The sequence below is a fragment of the Musa acuminata genome, chromosome BXJ1-5 (genome assembly GCF_036884655.1).
Source record: "Musa acuminata AAA Group cultivar baxijiao chromosome BXJ1-5, Cavendish_Baxijiao_AAA, whole genome shotgun sequence".
In the NCBI taxonomy this organism is placed as follows: domain Eukaryota; kingdom Viridiplantae; phylum Streptophyta; class Magnoliopsida; order Zingiberales; family Musaceae; genus Musa; species Musa acuminata.
Genome location: NC_088331.1, coordinates 37,692,211 through 37,713,330, shown reverse-complemented (window position 1 = coordinate 37,713,330; position 21,120 = coordinate 37,692,211). Strand labels below are relative to the sequence as shown.

The 21,120-nt window shown below is 40.8% G+C and overlaps 1 protein-coding gene across 2 annotated transcripts; it reads right to left on the bottom strand.

The window, feature by feature from the left end:
- Window positions 1-58: 58 nt before the first annotated feature.
- LOC103985175 (MICOS complex subunit MIC60, mitochondrial) lies at window positions 59-19,042 on the bottom strand. Of its 2 annotated transcripts, none has more exons than XM_009402805.3 (12): window positions 18,854-19,042; window positions 18,634-18,697; window positions 13,890-14,552; window positions 12,401-12,538; window positions 12,142-12,294; window positions 4,268-4,345; window positions 3,392-3,484; window positions 3,195-3,314; window positions 2,924-3,001; window positions 2,004-2,183; window positions 747-848; window positions 59-607 (listed from the first exon to the last, which is right to left on the bottom strand). In XM_009402805.3, the coding sequence occupies exons 1-12, from the start codon at window positions 18,862-18,864 to the stop codon at window positions 380-382; spliced, it is 1,908 nt and encodes a 635-aa protein (XP_009401080.2). In that variant the 5' UTR covers window positions 18,865-19,042; the 3' UTR covers window positions 59-379. The 2 variants fall into 2 exon arrangements, with proteins under 2 accessions (XP_009401080.2, XP_009401081.2); XM_009402806.3 differs by having other exon boundaries at window positions 12,401-12,535.
- Between the last annotated feature and the right edge of the window lie 2,078 nt (window positions 19,043-21,120).

Below are 21,120 nucleotides of genomic sequence, written 5' to 3'. Positions count from 1 at the left end.
AAAAAAAAAAAAAAAAAACTGATCGACAAATTGTCAGTGAAATTTTGGGTTGCAGAACTTCGGACAAAATGATTCTTTATATCTTCAATAAATTTTTTAACAGAAAATACCTACAGAATCGGACCCCAATCGAGAATAACCTCGTTTGTATAGAAAACAACCCTCCGTTATTTGATTGCCACCGTAAAAAAAAAAAAAATGTACCCAGGCTAAGATGAGCAAAAGCTCAAGAAGAAATGCCAAAGACATCTGTGTCCTCTCGCACACGACCACCACGCTGATGAATTGAGCAGAGCAGTGGTGATGATAGTTTGAGGGCATGTAAACATGAAAACTGCCTCTTGGAATCTTAGAACAGACTTATATTGCATGCCGAGAACTAGGTAAAGGTAATAGACATGGCATATGATTGAAGAAGAGTAAGTGCTTGCTCTGCAACTGCACGGTTCCTTGCCTGCCTCACCCACTCGATGACAACTTCCTCTGCTTCACTGCCACGAACCCCTCCTTCCAAGACATCTGCTGCCTCCACAAAATTACCGTCTACCAACAAACTCTCAACTTTGCTGATGACAGGCTCGATTCCATCTCCGGATTGTTCTTTCATCTGAGAACATAGGAGAGCAGCAGATTCAAGTGTTAAATAGGGTAATGTATCAAGATCGTAGGCACAAAGAGTGTCTCATTGTTGTCACATCAAATCACGATAAGACCACAATGCAAGTGCGAGAAACCATGAAACTGACCTTTATTGAAGATGCAACATGAGCTACCATATGAGCTAAGATACCACCACCGCCAGCTGGAATAAGGCTGAAATGCCGCAGGGTACCCTTCAGGGATTCAAACTGCGATGAAAGAAGAATGTGAATGGCTATGTAAAGCAATTGAAGTATCAAATCTTGAGATGTGGTGTGCACTCAATTTATGAGGTATAGAATAGGAACAGCAGGCTAAAAGGTGTTCTCCACACTATTAATCAAGAAAGGGAAAACGAATGTTCACAATTAACAGTTAACTTGTCCTGTAAGGAGAAGTGCATGCATATAACAGCACCGACCAGATCAAAAAAATGTCATTAACAAGGAGAAATTGCACCAATAAGTTAATTACTCTCAATTAGACAGCTAGGCAGTGATCATTAAGTTAAATGTATGGATCACACTTGCTATCCTTCAGTTAAAACTCATATGATTAATAGACAGACACTATGTTGAGGAACTTTGCGTTTTGCAGCACTTATTACCTACGAGATATATATATATATATATATATATATATATATATCAGAATCATAATCAGTTGGGGTTGAGCCAAATCCAACTGAAATAAAAAAGAAAGATCGGTTCATGATGCAGTCAAGTGAAGCTGGATTCTGGACCCCATGCAATCCAATTGTGCATAGAAATACTTTTTTGCAGTCTAGGTTGCTACAACTTATAAATATTCATCTGATAGCGGATATGACACTTAAAAATTATTAAAGATCCCATTAGTATTACCTAATCAAGTCACTATTACACAGATAATTGGATTGGATAGCTAATGACATTGTTAAATCAAAATATTGATTCATAAAGTCCAATTAGAATTTGGATTATATCATATCAAATTCAATCCATTTACAGGCCTACCATAGAAACTTCCTTTTTCTAGATTGGACATCAACCTGATACCAGCCTCTTCCATATAGATAAGGAACAAAATTACCCATCTCCACTGAATATGCCTGATAGACATGAAAAAAGTGACTCTTGCCCCAAATAACTTAGAATGTCAATTCTTAACAACATGACATCCACAGAAAGAAAATAACAATCTTCATTTGCAGAGAAATCACTGATCTTCAGTAACATAACAATGAAAAATTAACCTACCATTGTCAAAATAGTAGGATTACCAGCAATCTTGACCAAAGATGAAACTGAAAAGTTGGCATAAGTATCTACAAAAGCAGTATAAAGAAATAGCTATGAATGCAGTCAACACCAAATTTGACTTGCCTTTTGATTGAGCTGCATCTGAGTGCTTGTCCCATTGTTTAATATTTCTTCTGGAAGGCATGAAAGTGCCAACTCTACAAGTGAATCCTTATCAATGCCTTCAAGTGACTTTAGCAGTGCATCTACCTCAGCTCGGATTGGCAATCCTCTGGATAGAGCATCTTCCAAAGCAAGTGTTCCCTGCATGAAAAATTGGCAAGTAGATAGACACATAGATTTATGTTTCTGAACACATAAATAGTAAAAAAAGCTTGATAATTGCAATGTGTTCAAATTATGTTGACTTCTGCCTGCCATCCAAGGTTTGGTTTCAACGGTTCAGTTGTACTGGGTACTAAAAATTCGAAACAAAATTATTTAGGGAAAAATCAACAGAGAAACAAGAAATTAAAGCCACATAAAGTAGTCAGATTGACATTCAAATAGATATGTATGCATGTGTGTGCATGCCTCGTTCAAGACAATTATCTAATAAAGAGTTCATTCAGTTAAAACATCAAAAAATGATTAAAATTCAGTTATGCTTACAATCCTAATTAAGAATCTATAATAGTGAAATGATTGACAGATTTAAGTAAAACAATGCTGAAACTATTGATTTTGTAATGTAGCTCTTAATTTGTTTGCTCTCAAAATCATAAAAACAGCATTACAAATTAACAGAAATCAAATTATTCTTGCTCCAGCAAGCTATATCCGCTAAATCTCCAGACCTTACGAAAGATTTGTAACCATATTTAAAAGTGCCAGTCAAAACTGTTTCAGTCAACACCAGCAAAATTATCAAACTCAGAAGAACCCCTGAAACTCCTGAAACAGATTGGTTGAGCATACTTTCAACCATTATTTATTGTAATCTTGATATGAAATCCAATTGCCCAGACTCAGGTAAAGACAATAGAAAATAGTACAGAACCCACCAGTGCAAGTTTGTGAACAGAGTGTGTCTGGCGGGCTTCTTCAGATCTTGCATAGAACGCCATACACAAAGCATTTATCTGACAAAAACCACATAAAACATCCCAGTAACTATCCAAAAGCATAATAAATTAATAGAATGACAAAATGAATAAAAATGGGTTGAAAACATGTGTTGCTCCTTCATAGCATAGTCAGATACCCACTCAACAAAAAAGGTGTAGATAAAATAACAACAGAATAGTATATGCCCGCTGTGACAGCATATCATACATTAAGGTCTGCTTCAGCAATCTTTTCTATCTGAGATGATTTCTCCTTTGCAATAGCTGCAGCTAATTCAGCTTTTGATAACTCTTTAATTTTCTTAAGCTGCGTATCAGTTTCTTCGTCCTGCAAGAAACATGTAAACCTAATTATTAAACTATAAAAGGGGTGACAGTGATGATGCTGGTTTATCAAGAATGCACCTTCCGTTGCAATTCCTCTCTAAGTTTGTTTTCAGATTTTTCCTGAAGTGACTTGATTGCAGCTGCTGCTTTTGCCTTCTCTCTGTTCAACTCCTGAAAACATAGTTTCAGTAATCAAGAGAAGTTCTTTTGTGATGAGAATGTAGAGAAGCGATCATATTAAATTTCCGCAAATCAACATGATTGAAGCCTTTTCCAATAGACAATTCACTACAGAGCATGCTTTTTCAGATTTACTTCTCAAATTGACATGTAAGAAACTGTAGAGCATATGTAGGTAAATCATGAATTAGATATAACTCATACATTTACAAGTTTTGAACTTACTCCTTTTGTATTGTATGGCAACTAATAGTTCTTAAAAGCATCTTTAACCATTAATGTAGCAAATATACATAAAAAATAGGATTTAAAAGCATTTGGAATTGGAACAGACAACTTTCGCCATTATCAACATCATACTGATATGAATTCTGGATTAAGAAATGAAAACCATTATAGCAAGCACAATAAGTAGCCAAGTTATATGAGCTTTGAAAAGCCATATAAGTCACCAAGCACTAATTGCACAATGCCAAAATTCATAATTCTTAATTTCATGGCCTGTACCTCAGAACATAATTTGACTAGGTAAACTCTGATAGGAGTACTAAATTAGGTATCTAGAATCATATTAAAACAGTCATCAAAAAACTATTAAATGCAACCCAAACCTACAAGCGATGTTTAAGAAAAATAAAGAATTCAGAATTAAATAGCTTAGCAATTTTAAATAAACAAAAGCACATCAAAACTTAACAATAATGCCCATTGACCGAATAAATAATCACAAAATAAATGGTGTATTCACAAGAAACAGATCAAAGATGTCTAGACCTTCTCCAAAATTGCTGCCTCTTCAGCATACATTAGCGCTCGGGCCTTAGCATCCTTCAGTTGCTTTTCATATTTCTCCTGAAATCAGAAACACAGATAAGAAAAGAACAGAATTGTTATCTGCATCTATGAACAATTTTGTAAAGATGCTCACCCTTCTTTTCTATGTAATTTGAATTTTAAGAAATCTTTCCAAAAGTGGTTCTTTTTCCATGTAATCTGACTTTGCACATGGACTTGAAAAAAATTTTAGCTACTTATTTATTATATCTGAATATATTTTAAATATTTAATCTCAAGCCATATACGTATACCTATATTTAAGGTTTGGAATTTTTCATGTTGTAAACTTGTATGGTTGTACACTAAATTAGCAAGAAATATTTCAAATGTTAAGAACCATGTCAAAGTCCACAATTTCATGTACCGGTACTGTACCAGTCAAGGCCCAGATCAGTGTGGTACTGCTCCGTACCAGTGTATCAAGTGCTGGTATTGCATACCGCATGATGCCGACACATACCGTACCATCCGGTTTACACTAATCTGTGTACCAATAACCTATCGAACACCCACAACACCTTCGTCAACAAACCGTTCGATGCTTTTGTTTGCTTGAACATATGTTTAGCAACGTGTTTTGCCTTGTTTTTATGTGTTTTTGCTTAAAAACTAAAAGCAATACCAGTTTGCAGGGTTGCTGAGTGATCGCTCACTAGAATAAGCAAAACTGCCCTAGAATGGCCTAATTTTCGCATGTCATGACCTGCTTTTTGTAAGTTATGATGCAAAGCAAAACGTCAGCTAGCTCAGCACCCCGGAACCCCCCGGGTGGCACACGGCTGGATAGGGATTTGGGATAGTGTTGGGCGTTAATTGGATTCACAAGTTCATACATTAAGCCTACGGAAACTTGCCAACGTGCCCTACACCCGATGAGCAATTGTTTGCAGACTTGCGATTGTTCATTTGGCTTCTAAAATTCTTGTTTTCTCTTTCCTCTTTTTCTTCTCTTTTTTCTCTTGCACGCTAAGTGTTTGCTGAATTACTTATAAAATCACGAGACGTCAAGATTTGTCCGCTGCTTGTTTTCGAACTAATCAATTTGCTCTTTTACAAGTCCTTCGGAACTTGAGCAAGGTTACAACTAGGCTGACTCTTTGCAGACTGTCACGGCCTTAGCTGGAATTACCTAAGGCGTGAGGCACCCTTGCGGCCAAGACGCGAACTTAGCTTGCGTTGCCTAAGTCGCGCTTCGCCCTTGCGATATTGCTCCGCAAAGATCAGCCCACTTGTAACCTCTCACAGGTCCCGAAGGACCTGTAAAAGAGAAAGTTGATTAGTTCGAAAGAACGAGCGACGGACAAGTCCCGACATCTCGCGAAAAGAGGGGAAGCTTTACAAGCAATTCAGCGAGCACCTTGCGTGCACAAGAGAAAAGAGGGAGAGGGGGAAAACAAGGGCTTTAGAAGGTTGAACGAACAGCTGCTCATCGAGTCCCGGACGCGACAACAAGTTCCCGTCAAGGCAAACGTGCGAACTTGCGAATGAGTGTTCAAAGCCTGGTACTATACCGAAGCCCCATCCAGCCCTGTGCCACCCGGGGGGTTCCAAGGGGCTGAGATAGCTGACGTTTTGGTGAGCGGAGGCAGATTCCAGAAATCAGCCCACGGCACACGAAAACGGCGCTGTTTTGGGCTGTTTTGGGGCTGTTTTGCTCGGTTCGGTGAGCGGTCGCTTTGTAACGCTGCAGCTTGTTCGAACTTACATTTTTACAAGCAAAATGACTCAAAACCAAGGCAAAACAGGCTGCCAAGTAACTGTACATGTAGATGAGAGCGACGAACAGTTCGTTGAACGGAGTTGTTGCGGGTGCGCGACGACCGTTCGTGACATTCTCCCCCACTTAAACTGTCGACGCTCTCGTCGACACTTGTTGGTAGTTGTTGATGATTTCTTCTTCATGTCGTAGGGCGTCTTCAGGCTCCCAACTGGCTTCGGCTCAGGGAAGCTTTCGCCACTTCACCAAGTACTCTGTCTGCTCAGCTCCGTTGGGTAGCTTTATCTTGCGGTCCGCCAGAATGGTTTCAACTTGCTTCTCGTAGGAGGCTGTGATGGGAGGTAGTCGAGTTGGAACACTTCGAGAAGCATCTTGCGGATCCGAGTGGTAGGCTTTTAGGTTGCTAGCGTGAAGGACGTTGTGAATTTTGAACCACGCCGACAGCTACAACTTGTAAGAGACGTTGCCTACCCTACTGATAATTGGGAAGGGCCCCTCATACTTGAGCACAAATCCTTTGTGGACTTTGTTCCTAAAGAATTAGAGTGATGCTGGTTAGAGCTTTACCAACACCAAATCGCCAACTTTGAACTCTTGCGGTAGCCTTCCCAAGTCTGCCAACTTCTTCATCCTTTTTGCCGCCTTCTCCAAGTAAGCCCGCGCAATATCTGCATTTCGATGCCACTCCTTTGCGAAATGGTAGACTGACGGACTTCTCCCAGTATACCCAATTGCCATGGTGTGCGGAGTCGACGGTTGTTGTCCTATGATGATCTCGAAGGGGCTCTTGTTGGATGCAGAGTTCCGCCGCAAGTTGTAGGAGAATTGGGCAATGTCCAACAGCTTCACCCAATCTCGTTGGTTGGCACTCACATAGTGCCGAAGATATTGCTCCAGGAGCGAGTTTATCCTTTCAGTCTGGCCATCCGTTTGGGGATGGAGGCTTGTAGAGAAGTATAACTTTGACCCCAACAATTTGAATAGCTCGGTCCAGAATCGTCCCAGGAACCGAGCGTCTCGATCACTAATGATATTGTGCGGGACTCCCCAATACTTCACCACATCCTTCATCATCAGCTTGGCCGCCTCTTCTGTTGAACAGTGTAGGGGTGCAGCAATGAAAGTTGCATACTTTGAAAAACGATCGACCACCACGAGTATCGATCCGAGTCTCCCTACAAGTGGCAAGCTTGATATGAAGTCCAAGGAAATGCTCTCCCACGGCCTTTCTGGTACGGGCAACAGCTCCAAAAGTCCCACCGGCTTCCGCTGCTCCACCTTGTCTTGTTGGCAAGTAAGGCATGTTCGAACATATTCCTCCACATCAGTCCCCATCTTCGGCCAGTAGAAGGCCCTCTCCACGAGAGCCAACGTTCTGTGAATGCCTGGGTGTCCAGCCCAAAGGGAATCGTGACACTCTTTTAAGAGTTCACGCCTCAAATTGTCCACTCGGGGAACATAAACCCTATTCCCTTTTGTGTAAACGAGTCCCTCCTGGATCCAAAATCGTCGTGCCTTGCCTTCTTTAATTAGCTACATCAGGATAACTGCTTGGGGGTCACTATACAATCTATCCCTGATCCTGGAAAGGAAGTTGGAGTGCAATTGACTTGCTTGGCCTCCGCCCTCCAATTGTGCGGCATTCACACGCTCCACTTTCCGACTCAATGCATCGGCCATGACATTTGCCTTCCCAAGCTTATGCTCCATTGCCATATCAAATTCAGCCAGGAAGTCCTGCCATTGCGCCTGCATTGGGGAGAGCTTCTTCTGAGTTTGGAAATAGCTCAAGGCGATGTTGTCCGTCCTCAGCACAAATCGCGACCCGAGGAGGTAGTGTCGCCAAACTTGTAGACAGTGGATCACTGCTGTCATCTCCTTCTCATGCACTGGATACCGTCGCTCGGTCTCATTGAGTTTGCGGCTCTCGTAGGCCACCGGATGACCCTCCTGCATGAGTACTCCCCCAATAGCGAAGTCTGAAGCGTCTGTATGGACTTCAAAGGGCTCTCTATAGTCTGACAATTTGAGCACCGGTTCTTCCATAACAGCAGCCTTCAGATCTTGGAATGCTATTTCACATCTGTCAGACCACTTCCAAGGCTGCTCCTTCAGCAACACCGTCAGTGGAGTTGCACGCTTCAAATATCCCGCTATAAAGCGTCGATAGTAATTGACGAAACCAAGGAAGGATCTCAACTCTGGCACCTTCTTTGGAGTTCGATATTCCGCAACCGCTTGCACCTTCGACTTATCCATCCGAATGGAGCCATCACCGATTCGATGCCCTAAGAATAAGATCTCCGTTTGGGCAAAGTAGCATTTCTCCCTTTTTACGAACAAAATGTTCTCCCTGAGAACCTTGAAAATTGTCCGAAGGTGCTGAACATGCTCCTCGAGTGTTTGGCTGTATACGACGATATCGTCTAAGTAGACGACCACGAACTTGTCCAAATACTCCTTGAATAGTTGGTTCATGAGAGTGCTGAATATGGTCGAAGCATTGGTTAAGCCGAAAGGCATCACCAAGAACTCAAACGCTCCATACCTAGTCACACAGGTAGTCTTTGCTTCGTCGCCTCCAGCAATGCGCACCTACCAATACCCTGACCGAAGGTCGAGTTTTGAGAAATACTTAGTTTTGCCCAACTGGTCGAACAAGTCCGCGATCAGCGGGATAGGATACTTGTTCTTCACTATCACTTTGTTAAGGGCTTGGTAATCGAGGCATAGTCGGAGGCTCCCATCTTGTTTCTTCTGGAAGAGAACTGGAGCTCCGAAAGGTGCTTTAGAGCTGCGGATGAGACCACCGCTTAGCAGTTCACCTAACTGCTTCCTGAGTTCTGCCAACTTTGGCGGGGGCATACGGTAGGGTGGTCTCGCTGGAGGCTTCACTCCTGGCTCCAGCTCGATGTTGTGATCCACACCCCTGCGTGGTGGAAGAGTCTTCGGCAACTCAAGTGGCATAACATCATTGAACTCTTTCAGGACGTTCGCCACCACAGCAGGTTCTTGAATGGCCTTCTCGTCAAGCGGCTCTAGCTTCATCGCAGTCACGAAGGTTAATTCACCTTTTCGCACCCCTTTCTTTAGTTGTAACGCCGATATATGTTGCGGTTCCTTGGTTCCTCTCCAAGAGACAGGAACCACGTAGGGATCGTCGCCTCCCATCATACATAGGGAGTTCAAGAATGGCATTGGCACCAACTTCGCCGCGTGCATAAACTCCATTCCAAGAATCACTTGAAAGTCATCCAATGGCACTGCCATCATGTTGGTGTTCCCGCTCCATGACCCGATTTTGATGGGGACTCCCTTTGCCAACCCAGAGATTCGCCTGGCCTCCGAGTTCACCGCCTTCATTCGACTTGGGCTCTTCTCCAAGATTAACCCAAGTCGCTTTGCTTCTCAATCGGCTATAAAGTTGTGGGTAGCGCCCGTGTCCACCATTGCACGAGTTGTTTGGCCATTGAGCTTAATGTCAACATACATTAGCTCGCCACTTCCTACTTTTTGTTGCCTTGTCTTCGGGTTCTCCCCCACTTGACCCCGCATGGCGTTCAACAAACGCATGGCTCCCATCCGAGGTCCTTGCGACTCCTCATCGTCGCTGCTGGCTTCAGAACTACTCGAACTAAGGGCGACAGCCTTGCCCTTGTCCGATTTGGGAGGGTGGATGGAAGCTGTTAGCGCATTGAGTGCCTGTTTTTGTGGGCACTCCCTCACCATGTGTGGCCCTCCACACAAGAAGCATCCGCCAGGTTTCGGGGCCTTGCCTTTCGGGCTTGGCCCTTTGTGGGAACTCTTCTTCTTTTGTTCGCCCCCGAGCTCCTTCCCTCGAGAATGTTTTGGAGGGCGATTGCCTAAAGATTGTTTCCTTCTCCCTGGGTCTTCGGAGGAAACAAAGTCGGTGAGCCTTTCTGCAGCAGCAATTGCCCCAACCACATCGGTGACATTCCTTCGATTTAGTTCTTGTTAAGCCCATGGCTTCAAACCATCGAGGAAGCTGAACAACTTGTCCTTCTCGGACATGTCCTGTATGTCCAGCATTAGTGTGGAAAATTGTTTCACATAGTCTCGAATGGTGGAACTCTGGCGGAGTTGTCTCAACTTCCTTCTTGCGACGAACTCTGTGCTCTCGGGTAGGAACTGAGTTCTCAACTCCCGCTTCAAGTCTTCCCATGTGTCAACCCGACATCGACCTTATTGGATCTCCTCCCAACGGGTTCGCCACCAAAGTTTCGCATCTCCGTTCAGATACATTGTTGCTATAGAAACTTTGGTATCTTCAGAATTGGGCCTCGTAGCTCGAAAGTATTGTTCCATGTCGAACAGAAAATTCTTGAGCTCTTTGGCATCTTTGGCCCCTCCATAACCATGAGGCTCGGGTGCCCTCATGTTTTGTGGTGGTGCAACGCGGGTGTTGCTTCCTCCCGCATTTAGTGCTCTTGTGAGCATGGCCACCTTTGAAGTGAGTTCCGCCACAACATCCTGTAAGTGTTGCACGGAGTCTTTGGTGTCATCAGACAGTTGATTGACTAGGGCCTCGACCTTGTCGATCCTAGACTCCGCTTCCTCTTGCGAGCTCTCTACCCCAACAAGCCTTTGTTGGCCATGGTAGAGTTCCTCCACGCTCGCTTCAAGAACATCCAGGCGAGTTTCCGCCGTTGTGAGTCTCTCCTTGTGACTCTTTTTCCCAGTTGGCGCTCCAGATTGCACCTCCTCCGCTCGCGGAGAGTAGCCAACTTCTCGCTCATCATGTTCGCTACCGCGCTCCTCTTGAGCGGCTCCAATAGCATAAGAGCGAGTGTGCACATGCAGCCCACCTGCGGCTGCTTGGGGCAAGGGTCCGGCTTGCCCCGTCTTGCTGGATTCGCCACGATGCTTAGCCATGGCGAAGTTGCGAAGTTCCTTCACTGCTCGCTCGAAGTGCTTGCCTGCTCTGATACCACAATGTCACGGCATTAGCTGGAATTGCCTAAGGCGTGAGGCACCCTTGCGGCCAAGATGCGAACTTAGCTAGCGTTGCCTAAGTCGCGCTTCGCCCTTGCGATATTGCTCCGCAAAGATCAGCCCACTTGTAACCTCTCGCAGGTCTCGAAGGACCTGTAAAAAAGAAAGTTGATTAGTTCGAAAGAACGAGCGACGGACAAGTCCCGACGTCTCGCGAAAAGAGGGGAAGCTTTACAAGCAATTCAGCGAGCACCTTGCGTGCACAAGAGAAAAGAGGGAGAGGGGGAAAACAAGGGCTTTAGAAGGTTGAACGAACAACTGCTAGCCCACAAACAACTACTCACCGAGTCCCAGGCGCGACAACAAGTTCTCGTCAAGGCAAACATGCGAACTTGCGAATGAGTGTTCAACGCCCGGTACTATACCGAAGCCCCATCCAGCCCTGTGCCACCCGGGGGGTTCCAAGGGGCTGAGATGGCTGACGTTTTGGTGAGCGGAGGCAGATTCCAGAAATCAGCCCGCGACACACGAAAACGGAGCTGTTTTGGGCTGTTTTGGGGCTGTTTTGCTGGGTTCGGTGAGCGGTCGCTTTGTAACGCTGCAGCTTGTTCGAACTTACATTTTTACAAGCAAAATGACTCAAAACTAAGGCAAAACAGGCTGCCAAGTAGCTGTACATGTAGATGAGAGCGACGAACAGGTTCGTTGAACGGAGTTGTTGCGGGTGCGCGACAACCATTCGTGACAGGACGGATAATACAAGGATGTCTCACAACTCAGGTAATTCCAACTAAGTCATGATAGAACGGTAAATACTACTCGTACCATACCATATTGGGCGGTATTGCAAACCTTGAACCATGCTGCACTTGGTACTCCATATCCAACTCAGAGCAAACAGAGAAGCATGTTTCTTTTAGTTCTAAGAAAAAGGGAAAAGGGTACAGGTAGTTGCATAGTTTGTAGGACATGGTTTCACCGAAATATAACTAATCAAAATTAAAGTAACAAATTCTCATCTGATTAGTCCTTATTACAGCCTAATACTTCAGGTTTTTATATGGAAAAGTTATCACAAACAGGCATGGATAAGAATTGAACTTTCCAAATTACATAATAGAGTTCATGCAATGAAGCAAACCTTCAACACCCTTCTTTCTTCAGCAAAGACAAAAGCATCTGATTCAGCTTGCTTTTTCTCAGCAGCATGGATAGCTTCTATTAAATCAAGTACTATTTTTCCATCTTTGGAACTTTCCTCATCCCTCACTTGTTCGGTTGCACCTATATATCCCTTGATTACAAGAAAAAAAACATAAGCAAACAATTCATGTAGAAATTGTTGACATATCACTAAGTAGATTACTTGGTGTTATAAAAAAAACTTGAAAGAAAATGACCTCTTTAATAGTAGAAAATGTTGCCACAGCATCAGTATTGACCTCTTCTCTGGAAATTTTCTGGCTCCCTTCATCTTGTAAGGAATATGACTCGGACAGGGACTTATATGGCCCTTCCTCAGTATCTGCAGAATCCTGCTGGATAGACCAACCATGGTGGACAAATGTAAAGAGTGCGCTTCACAAAAGCAAGAGAAGCATTTGATCATTCTTTTTGTGGAATTGTTGAAACTATATGGTACAAAATTAAAATCTAACATCCAGATTTCAGGGACCTAACAGGCAATTAGCCAGGACAATCAAAATAACTCAACATCACATCAGTACAGACAGTCCAGATAGAACAAATTGTAAATTGAGTATGCTTCCAGTTCTTCTAATTTGTGTTCATCTTACTTGTATAATTTTGCTTGCACTGAAAGTTATTTAAATATTGCAGTATGCTTTTATTTTCAGTACTTCTCTACCATTGTCCTTCCCATTTATCATTTTTATTTTGCTATAACTGGTCATATGGTGATTCGACAAGGGTTCATTTCATTCTTGTTTTGTTTATGAAGTCAAATTCATAAGTACAAGAACATTGTTCTCCTTATTATTAATTCTTTCTAAAGCTAAACCAATCACACTTAATTTTCATCAAATAATCTGCTAGTGTTGTCCATGATTTGTTAAGTAAAATGGCATAATTATGAGAAGTTCTATGTCATAACTCTTTGCAATATGACTAAGCAAGAAGAACTGCAACAAGCTACAAAAACAGAAGCATAATTCTCAAGAAGAAATAAAAGCAAAGTTGGATAAAAGGACAAACTGATAGTACTGAGGTCAATTTGGCAACTCTTGAATAATGCCTTCAAAGATGTTTGGATCCTATTTAAGTCTATCTTAAATAGAAGTGAAAATATTTAGTCAGCTATCCTAATCCTCACCATTTGGGCAAATATATAAAAATATATATGGAATAGGATAATAAATAGAAAATTCAATACTTGATAAATATATTAAGATGTGCAGTTACTCAAGATTTATCATGTCCACATGTCCAAGATGTTGTCATGCCCACATCCTGGGTCTTTTTCTGTTCTTTATATGAAATCTTACGCAAGGATTTCTGCCATCAGTAGGCTTATGTATAAGGTAAGGAGGTGGTCATTGTGTTTTCAGATCTAATGGACAGTTTGAACCAGAACTGAAACTCATACAGATAAGATGTTGTTGGTCAAAATAAAAGATTCTACAGAGGCATCAGAATTGCAATCATTAAAAAATTGTCACATATTGTTAGAACAAAATCAAACAAAGCTTGAAAAGCAAAGAGAAAAGGGAAAACAAGCTGGTGCATTTGCTTTATTCCTTCAACATCCTCCGTTCATATTCTGGAAGCCAAAATTGTAGTTATGCATAAAGGAGTACAAATTTAAATCATATCAATGTAAACATACCGTAAACCAGCATTCACAACAATAATAAATGAGCAAGCTCATACCGTTGCCACTTTAATGGGGGCCTCCTTTAATACAGCTTCTTCAGAAACTTGTGATTCTTCTCCTATGTTTTCTTTAGAAGTTTCATTTGACTTGTTCTGTTCCACAGTCACTTCTGTAGAGACCAATATGTCATCTAACGTAGTGCCTTCGGATGACACTTCAGAATTGGCTTTTTGCTCATCAGCAACTGAAGAACTCACTTCGGATGGTATTTTAGAATCAACCTCTGTTGGTTCATTTTCTTTCAGAGGAGCAGTCTCCTCCAAAGGTACTCTCTCTAAAATTGCTTCTCCTTTAATCTCAAATTCCTGACCTTGAGGCTCATCACTTTTCTCAACAATCTCAATGTCAGGTTCCAACGTGCTTGTTTCTTCATTACTTAGAAGAACTGCTTGTTCAACTGAAAGTTCCAGGTCTTTGGAATTTTTAGCAGCATTCAACTTACTAGAGTTAGGAGAAGATTTGTCATCCTTTACTTGAATATCTATGTAGCCAGTTTTATAAGCTGCTGTAATAGCAGCTCCAATAACTACACTCCCAAGAACAAGCTTTGAGATATAGCTCCTTGAATGAGAAGCATTGTCTGCAGTAGCAGATCCCTGTAATGAATTCTGCGGAGGAGCACTTGAGAACTGGCTTCTTGATGAAAGGTAGACTGAGATCTGTTAAACTCATACCAAAACAGTGATTATCACACTAGCAGATGTCATTAGAAACATATTTTGATTTGAAAATTAATTTTCAAAGATCACTCGTATTCATAGATAATCAGAGAACTTAAAGAATTTAGGAAGGAAAAATATCAACCACCTGTAATACAAACCTATCTACAACTATTGAACAAGATGATTGATGTGCACAATCAGTCAATCACTACTTACGCATGCACACTAAAGACAATAAATAGCAAGTTATTTCATCAATTAATCATTCAGGTCACAATTAACATACATATGGCTGCTTTTTAAGTGCTTCATTATTGTCTTACTTGTCCTGCCTTTTTTTTGGGAACAATTATCAATTTCTTAGCAAACAATTGGACAATTATTGGCATGTCAAAGATACTCTATTTTTTTATCATGTAAATCATATTCTCTCTCTGAAAAATTAAAAACCTTTTGCAGACCCAAACTCTTTTTGTATTTGCCACTAGTCCATTAAAGTGAGACATGAATATCGAATTATATTGCTCTAAACTCCAAAATCCTTCCCAAAACATTACCATATATCTTAATCCCCTCTTCACCTTTGTAGGAACCTTCTTAAAATCTCTTCACATCATGGACATATAAATTAAACTGACAAACCACCTGTTGCACCTATTCCACTTTCTTCTGCTACACATTGTCACAGCAGTAGTTCGTGTCATTTCTCTGGCTATTACAAAAACAATAATAAGATATTCCGACTTATTTGGAGTTAGCTACATGGACTGCCAACTGCCACTGAGTTCTATATAATGCAATATCACTAAATAAATCAAGAGCATTCATATATCTTTCTATTGTTTCTAGAAAATTATTCTCAAGTCTTCATCTACCTATTCTCCCACCACTATCCCACTCGACTCCTACATCTAATTGCATCATTCAGAGTTTCCATTGAATATAGTCATACGATTGATTTTCTCTTTTTTTATCTTTCATCACGACAACACCTAATTATTCTCAATTGAAAATATTTTGTATTTCTTTTTCTAATAAATCCATGTATACACCTCAATTTTCTCATCGTAGCTGCAATAACTTTCTGTAGATGTAGTTTCTTAATTGCACTATATTTTGATCCATAGCCTTACAAATGTTTTATAATTTTTTCTTTTAATATAAGCGGAATGCAATGATCACACAAACCCCCAGACACCTATTTAACCATCCAACTTCTACTCTCTAAACAATGTCTTCATCACTCTCTCCTTCTCATTGTCCTACTTAATCTCAAACCTTCAATTTAATCTGAAACTGCATTTCGTATATTCGGTTCTTTGTCTCCATAACTCAAGTTTAAATTTAATTTAATTTGATCTTTTGCCAATCAAACAATATCATCTAAGTAATTCATTTGAATCCTAATTAGACTTTCATCAATCAAGATAATGTTGTCTCCATAACTCAAGTTCAGGTTTAATCTCAACTAAATTTTCATCAATCAAAATAATGCCATCAGCGAATAACATACACAATAAGGATCTATCATTTATTACTTTCCATGACCAATTTGAAAAGACAAGGATTTCCCATCATGCCTTCATGCAATTTTATAGTTACAGTTAACTCACTAATAACACACCCCAATAGTCCTAAAACTAGTTACTAGTCTATCATACATATCTTTTTTATAACATTAATATAATTGCTAGTTACTCTATTGTTCCCTAAACCCTATCGTAATAAATCTTTAAGAACTCTATCAAAAACTTTTTTTGAGTCAATGACAATCATATCCATATTTCTGTTATTTTCTCTGTATTTTTTTTCATTTATTGTCAATAAATAAATAGCATTTGCAGTTGATCTTCTGGAAATAAGACCAAACTGATTCTCAAAAACACTCGTCACATGTCTATATACTTCCTCCAATCATCCTTTTACCAAGTTTTATAGTGTGACTCTTTAGCTTAATCCTTTTATAGTTAAAGTATCCTTAAATGTCTCCCTTGTTCTTATAGTAGGTATTAAAAAGCTCTTCCTCCATTCATCAGACATGTTTTTAAACTTCAAACAAACCATCCCTTTATCTCTTAAACTCTTCCAAACTTCAGTAATGATTTCATCAGGTTCTAGGCTCTTATTTAATTTCATCCTTTTAAAACCTTTCTTTACATCATTTGTTATAATTTTATGAACAATTCTACAATTGTTAAACTTCAATGTTACCTATCTTTAAGGCTAATATTTTAATAAAATGCCGATTAACTAATTTATAAAAATAATTTCTTCATCTTTCTTAAATTTCATATCATTGAAAAGTGCCTCTTAATTTCATCCATGCATCTAATAACTAAATCTCTACTCTTCCTCTCTCTAGTTTTAGAAATTCAGTAAATATTCTTCATTTTTAGCACCCAGCTTACTGAAAAACCTGTTATATTCCTCATATTTTCCAAATTTCTAGGGTTTTAGCACACACACACACATATACATATATTTATATATTCTAAAATTCTTCTCATTTTTTATTATTTTGTGAAAATACAACCATGGACTAATGCATTGTGAACACCAAGATATATGTCCATAAAAAAAAGGGGCTTCAATAAGTGTGCACTGTGCAAGCATCAATTATCCAAGTGGAATATTATAGTTTCCCTAGAAGTAAGTTGCAAACATATCTAGTGAGATATCTAGGGATCTAAAATTTTGAGGTCAATAAATGGAACATATCTAGGGATCCAAACATCCAAAAACTAGCACTGGAATTAATCATAACCTTCAATATAATGCCACAACCGAAGAAATAAATGCTACAAAAAAGAACTATACGTCAAAGCAAGACACTATCAAAGCCACTAATAGATACTTAAAAGGCCAAATTGTCCTGTTATATATGGTCAAAGAGAATCCATTCAGCATGAGAAAAAGTCAAGAACATTTACAGTACCAGTGTGTTTTTGCATCTAAAATCACGGAGGTAGACATGCAAAAAACAGAAAAAAAAACAAGTATATAAATGTTATTGCAATCTATATCATCAAAGCCCAGGTTTCAATTAATACATATAAAATTAAGATTAAGGGTTTCTGTTCCAAAATTCACTCTAAGTTTACTCAAAGCAAAAACATATTAAACAATCAAAAGCATATCATCAAGCTCACAGATTTCAAATTATCTACTTAAAATGTTTCACAAAATTAAGAGTGCAAGCCTTGGTACCATGGTAAAGTTGTTTCTTTACAATTTGGTTGTCAAGGGTTGAAGTCACAAATACAATCTCTCAGCTAACAAAAGCCTCAGTCAACTGTAAGATGTATAAAAGTACGAGCCTTTGTTTTCGGTAGAATTAACATATAAAAGTTGTCTTAGCAAGACCAAACCCCATTACCCAACCTAGTAAATTAACTGAGTTAAAGGCTCAACAACTATCGTGACCCAAAATGGCAAACCAACTAATCCTATCCCAATATATCACTCACCAAGCTAAGTGCAAAACCTAATCGTAGCAACTGTAACATGGTCCAAACAGTTCCACCTTGGATAGACTATGAGAACAAGGATCAATGAAACATCCAGTGTCATGCATAAAGAGGTATCATATGATGGAGTTAGTAGGGGGTGTTTTGTACACATATCCATCAATGACATAAATGCATTTCCCTTGACAACAAGTATAAACTACAAAAGAAGCACAATAAAATAAGTATTGTATCGTATCATCCGGCATCATGACCAAAGAGGTATCATAATTGTGCTGTTTGTAACCATGTTTCATTCATATCCATCGATGACAGAATTGCATGTATCTCTACTTGAGTTATGTTTACAGTGAGTGCAAACTAATTAAGAAGGACAAGTGCGTCAGAAGTCGCACTTTCCCAAGTGTAGCAAAACAAAAGAGTGTTGACAATCAAAATGAACTGTCAACATAGACGTGGCCATTAGCCAGGCTCCGAGAATAGCTCATACTTTTGCCGTCGGTAATTACTTCAATTAAACTAACTAAAGAAAACCTAACATCACGGGATTAGACCAACTTTGAGAAAAGGGAAACGCAAATGCTTTAATTAAAGAGGAGGTCGATGCATACCTGGGGTGCGATCGGCCGATGGATCCTGCTGGTGGCTCGACGCGAAGAGAGCTCCCAAATGCACCTGCAGCGGCCCAAAACCAAATGACAACATTCAAGAAAACTTCGCAATTGAAACTGCGACCAACCGGACGGCAAAAGAAAGCAACCCCAATATAAACCGTAAAGCCAAAATTGACGGAGACGGAGCTCGTCCAACGATCGAACAGAAACGGGATACCTTCGCAACATCACGGGGAAAGACGGCGAATCCGAGGGTAAAAGTATGTGAAATATCTGTCGGAGCGATCGCTTCTACTAGGCTTTCTCTTCGATCGCCGAGGTGGCTTGGAGGAAGGCTAACGGAGGATGGGGTGGTTCCTCTCGCCCTCGCAGAGATTGCAACTAAGCTTTCGCTCGGTGACTGAGATAGGAATCGGAGACTATTAACGCGAAAGAAACCCTTTTGGGCCCGTTCCGACACACATGACAAAACAACCGGGCCGGGTTCGGTCTGGTTAGCATAACGGCCGAAACGAGACTTGCAAGTTTGCTCTCGTAACGGGCTTTGATTTCGGACATGTATTACATGGGAAGATTTCGTATCGGCCGTTACCCATCGCTTCGTACACGTAAATGATACACGTAAAAGAGCATTCTACGCTTCTGCTACTGCATGCACGTGCAGTAACATTGGTCGTCCCTCTTCCTCTGAGCTCTTCTTGCCACAAACTGGCTCACGCACTGGAGAAGATAGGATCATCATCTTTAACGACGTCGTCTACCTCGGGCTTGTTCTTGGGACGTCCATGCTCACTCTTGTTGTTGTGTTTCCATTGTCGCCGTCCGTGTACCCATTTCTCTTCTTCCAACGAAGCTGATTGGTGATCACGCGCGACAGCGATCATATCGTTTTCTGGCTTCTCCGGCGACTGGTGATCATGCAGCTCCACGAGATGGAGAGTGAGCCGGCCGCCACTCCGACGAGCCCGGAAGTATTCATGGCGGTTGACTCGAACTTCTCGGATCACGAGCCGGCGGCCGTCGTCTTCGTGGATCCTTTCCAGGATCCAAGGCATGTGGGACGTCAGTTTCCCGGTCCTCGCCAGCAACGGCAACGGCGGCGGGAAACGCCGGCTCCGCCTACCGTACGTAGCCCAACATTCATCACCATCGTCGTCCTCCACCACCTCAACCTCTTCTTCGTCGTACCAGAACGAAGACGAGGAGGGAGATGATGGTGGAGACGCTACGAGCACTTTCTGCTTGACGCAGTTAAGAGGGTTTGGGGAGTTGGTGACCAACGGAGGTTTTGAGGATTGCATGGAGGTGGTAAGGAAGCGATCAACCTTCTTCCTGGTGAGAGATGAGAGCATTGGAAGAAAATTGAGTTACAAAACACAAGGCTTCGGATTCAAAATTTATAGACTCAATCGTCCTCTCTCTCTCTCTCTCTCTCTCTCTCTTAATTTAAATTGCAAATGTCTTTTTCTGTAATTTGAATATTTGATTATAATCTCATGGTAAACGTCTATCATCAATCTGGATTCATAATATGGTATTCAACTACGGCAAAAAGACCTCAGTTTGAAATAGGATGAAGATCACAGACTACCATCGTCGTTTCCATGCAACACACCTTCGTCGAAGTCCGCATGCAACAATCACATTTGCAGCGACTTGTGATCTTTAGAGCCCAAAGTCCACAAGAACAGCTTGATAACAAGATGGTGTAGCAAGAGAAAAGCTTTCAAGCATGCATCACAGTGTTCAGAATGCGAACAGGCCGAGATTAGAGCTCGTGTGTGTGTGTGATGTTCTTCCAGTACCAGTTCAAACATGGTTTGCGTTACCGAAGCAGATCAGCGTGATGTATGCATCGACATTTTGCATCTGAAAGAGGAATTTTAGTGTTGACAACAGTTACCGGTGAGAACTGCTACGAAAATTTTTTGAGCAGCACAATCACATTGATTTCTATTTCAAATCATAAATCTTGTGTTAGTCTTCCATCTTTTTGTCATGTTAGATTCAGTGTGACCCACATGACATTCAAGTGGCATGTGATATTTAATAGTGATTTAGGAGACTGCTTAAATAATATTGGTCAATGAGGAAGAAATGTATTATTTGATTATGTATATTAATCATAATCAGTTCGATCAAGACCGATTATCGATATTAAAATTCTCAACATGAACACACCGGTGCGGATTCGAATCACAGCAGTATAAACTCAAACATATAGATTCAGATATATGCAAGGTTATCAGTACTTGCACAAGAAAATATTTCATCTCTGATGTTTCCTTGCCTTTGTCCCCATGATGTTAATGTGCTGATTGAATCTCATGTAAGTGTATTGACAAAGTAGATAAGATGCTAAATTCCAGGCTGGTGAAAATGTCAAAGTCACATAAGAGAATTCCTCTGATAAAAGTAGTTCAAACTGCTTGAAACCTATTTCCAATTCTGAGTTCTGTACTGTCTGCAAATCACATCATCATG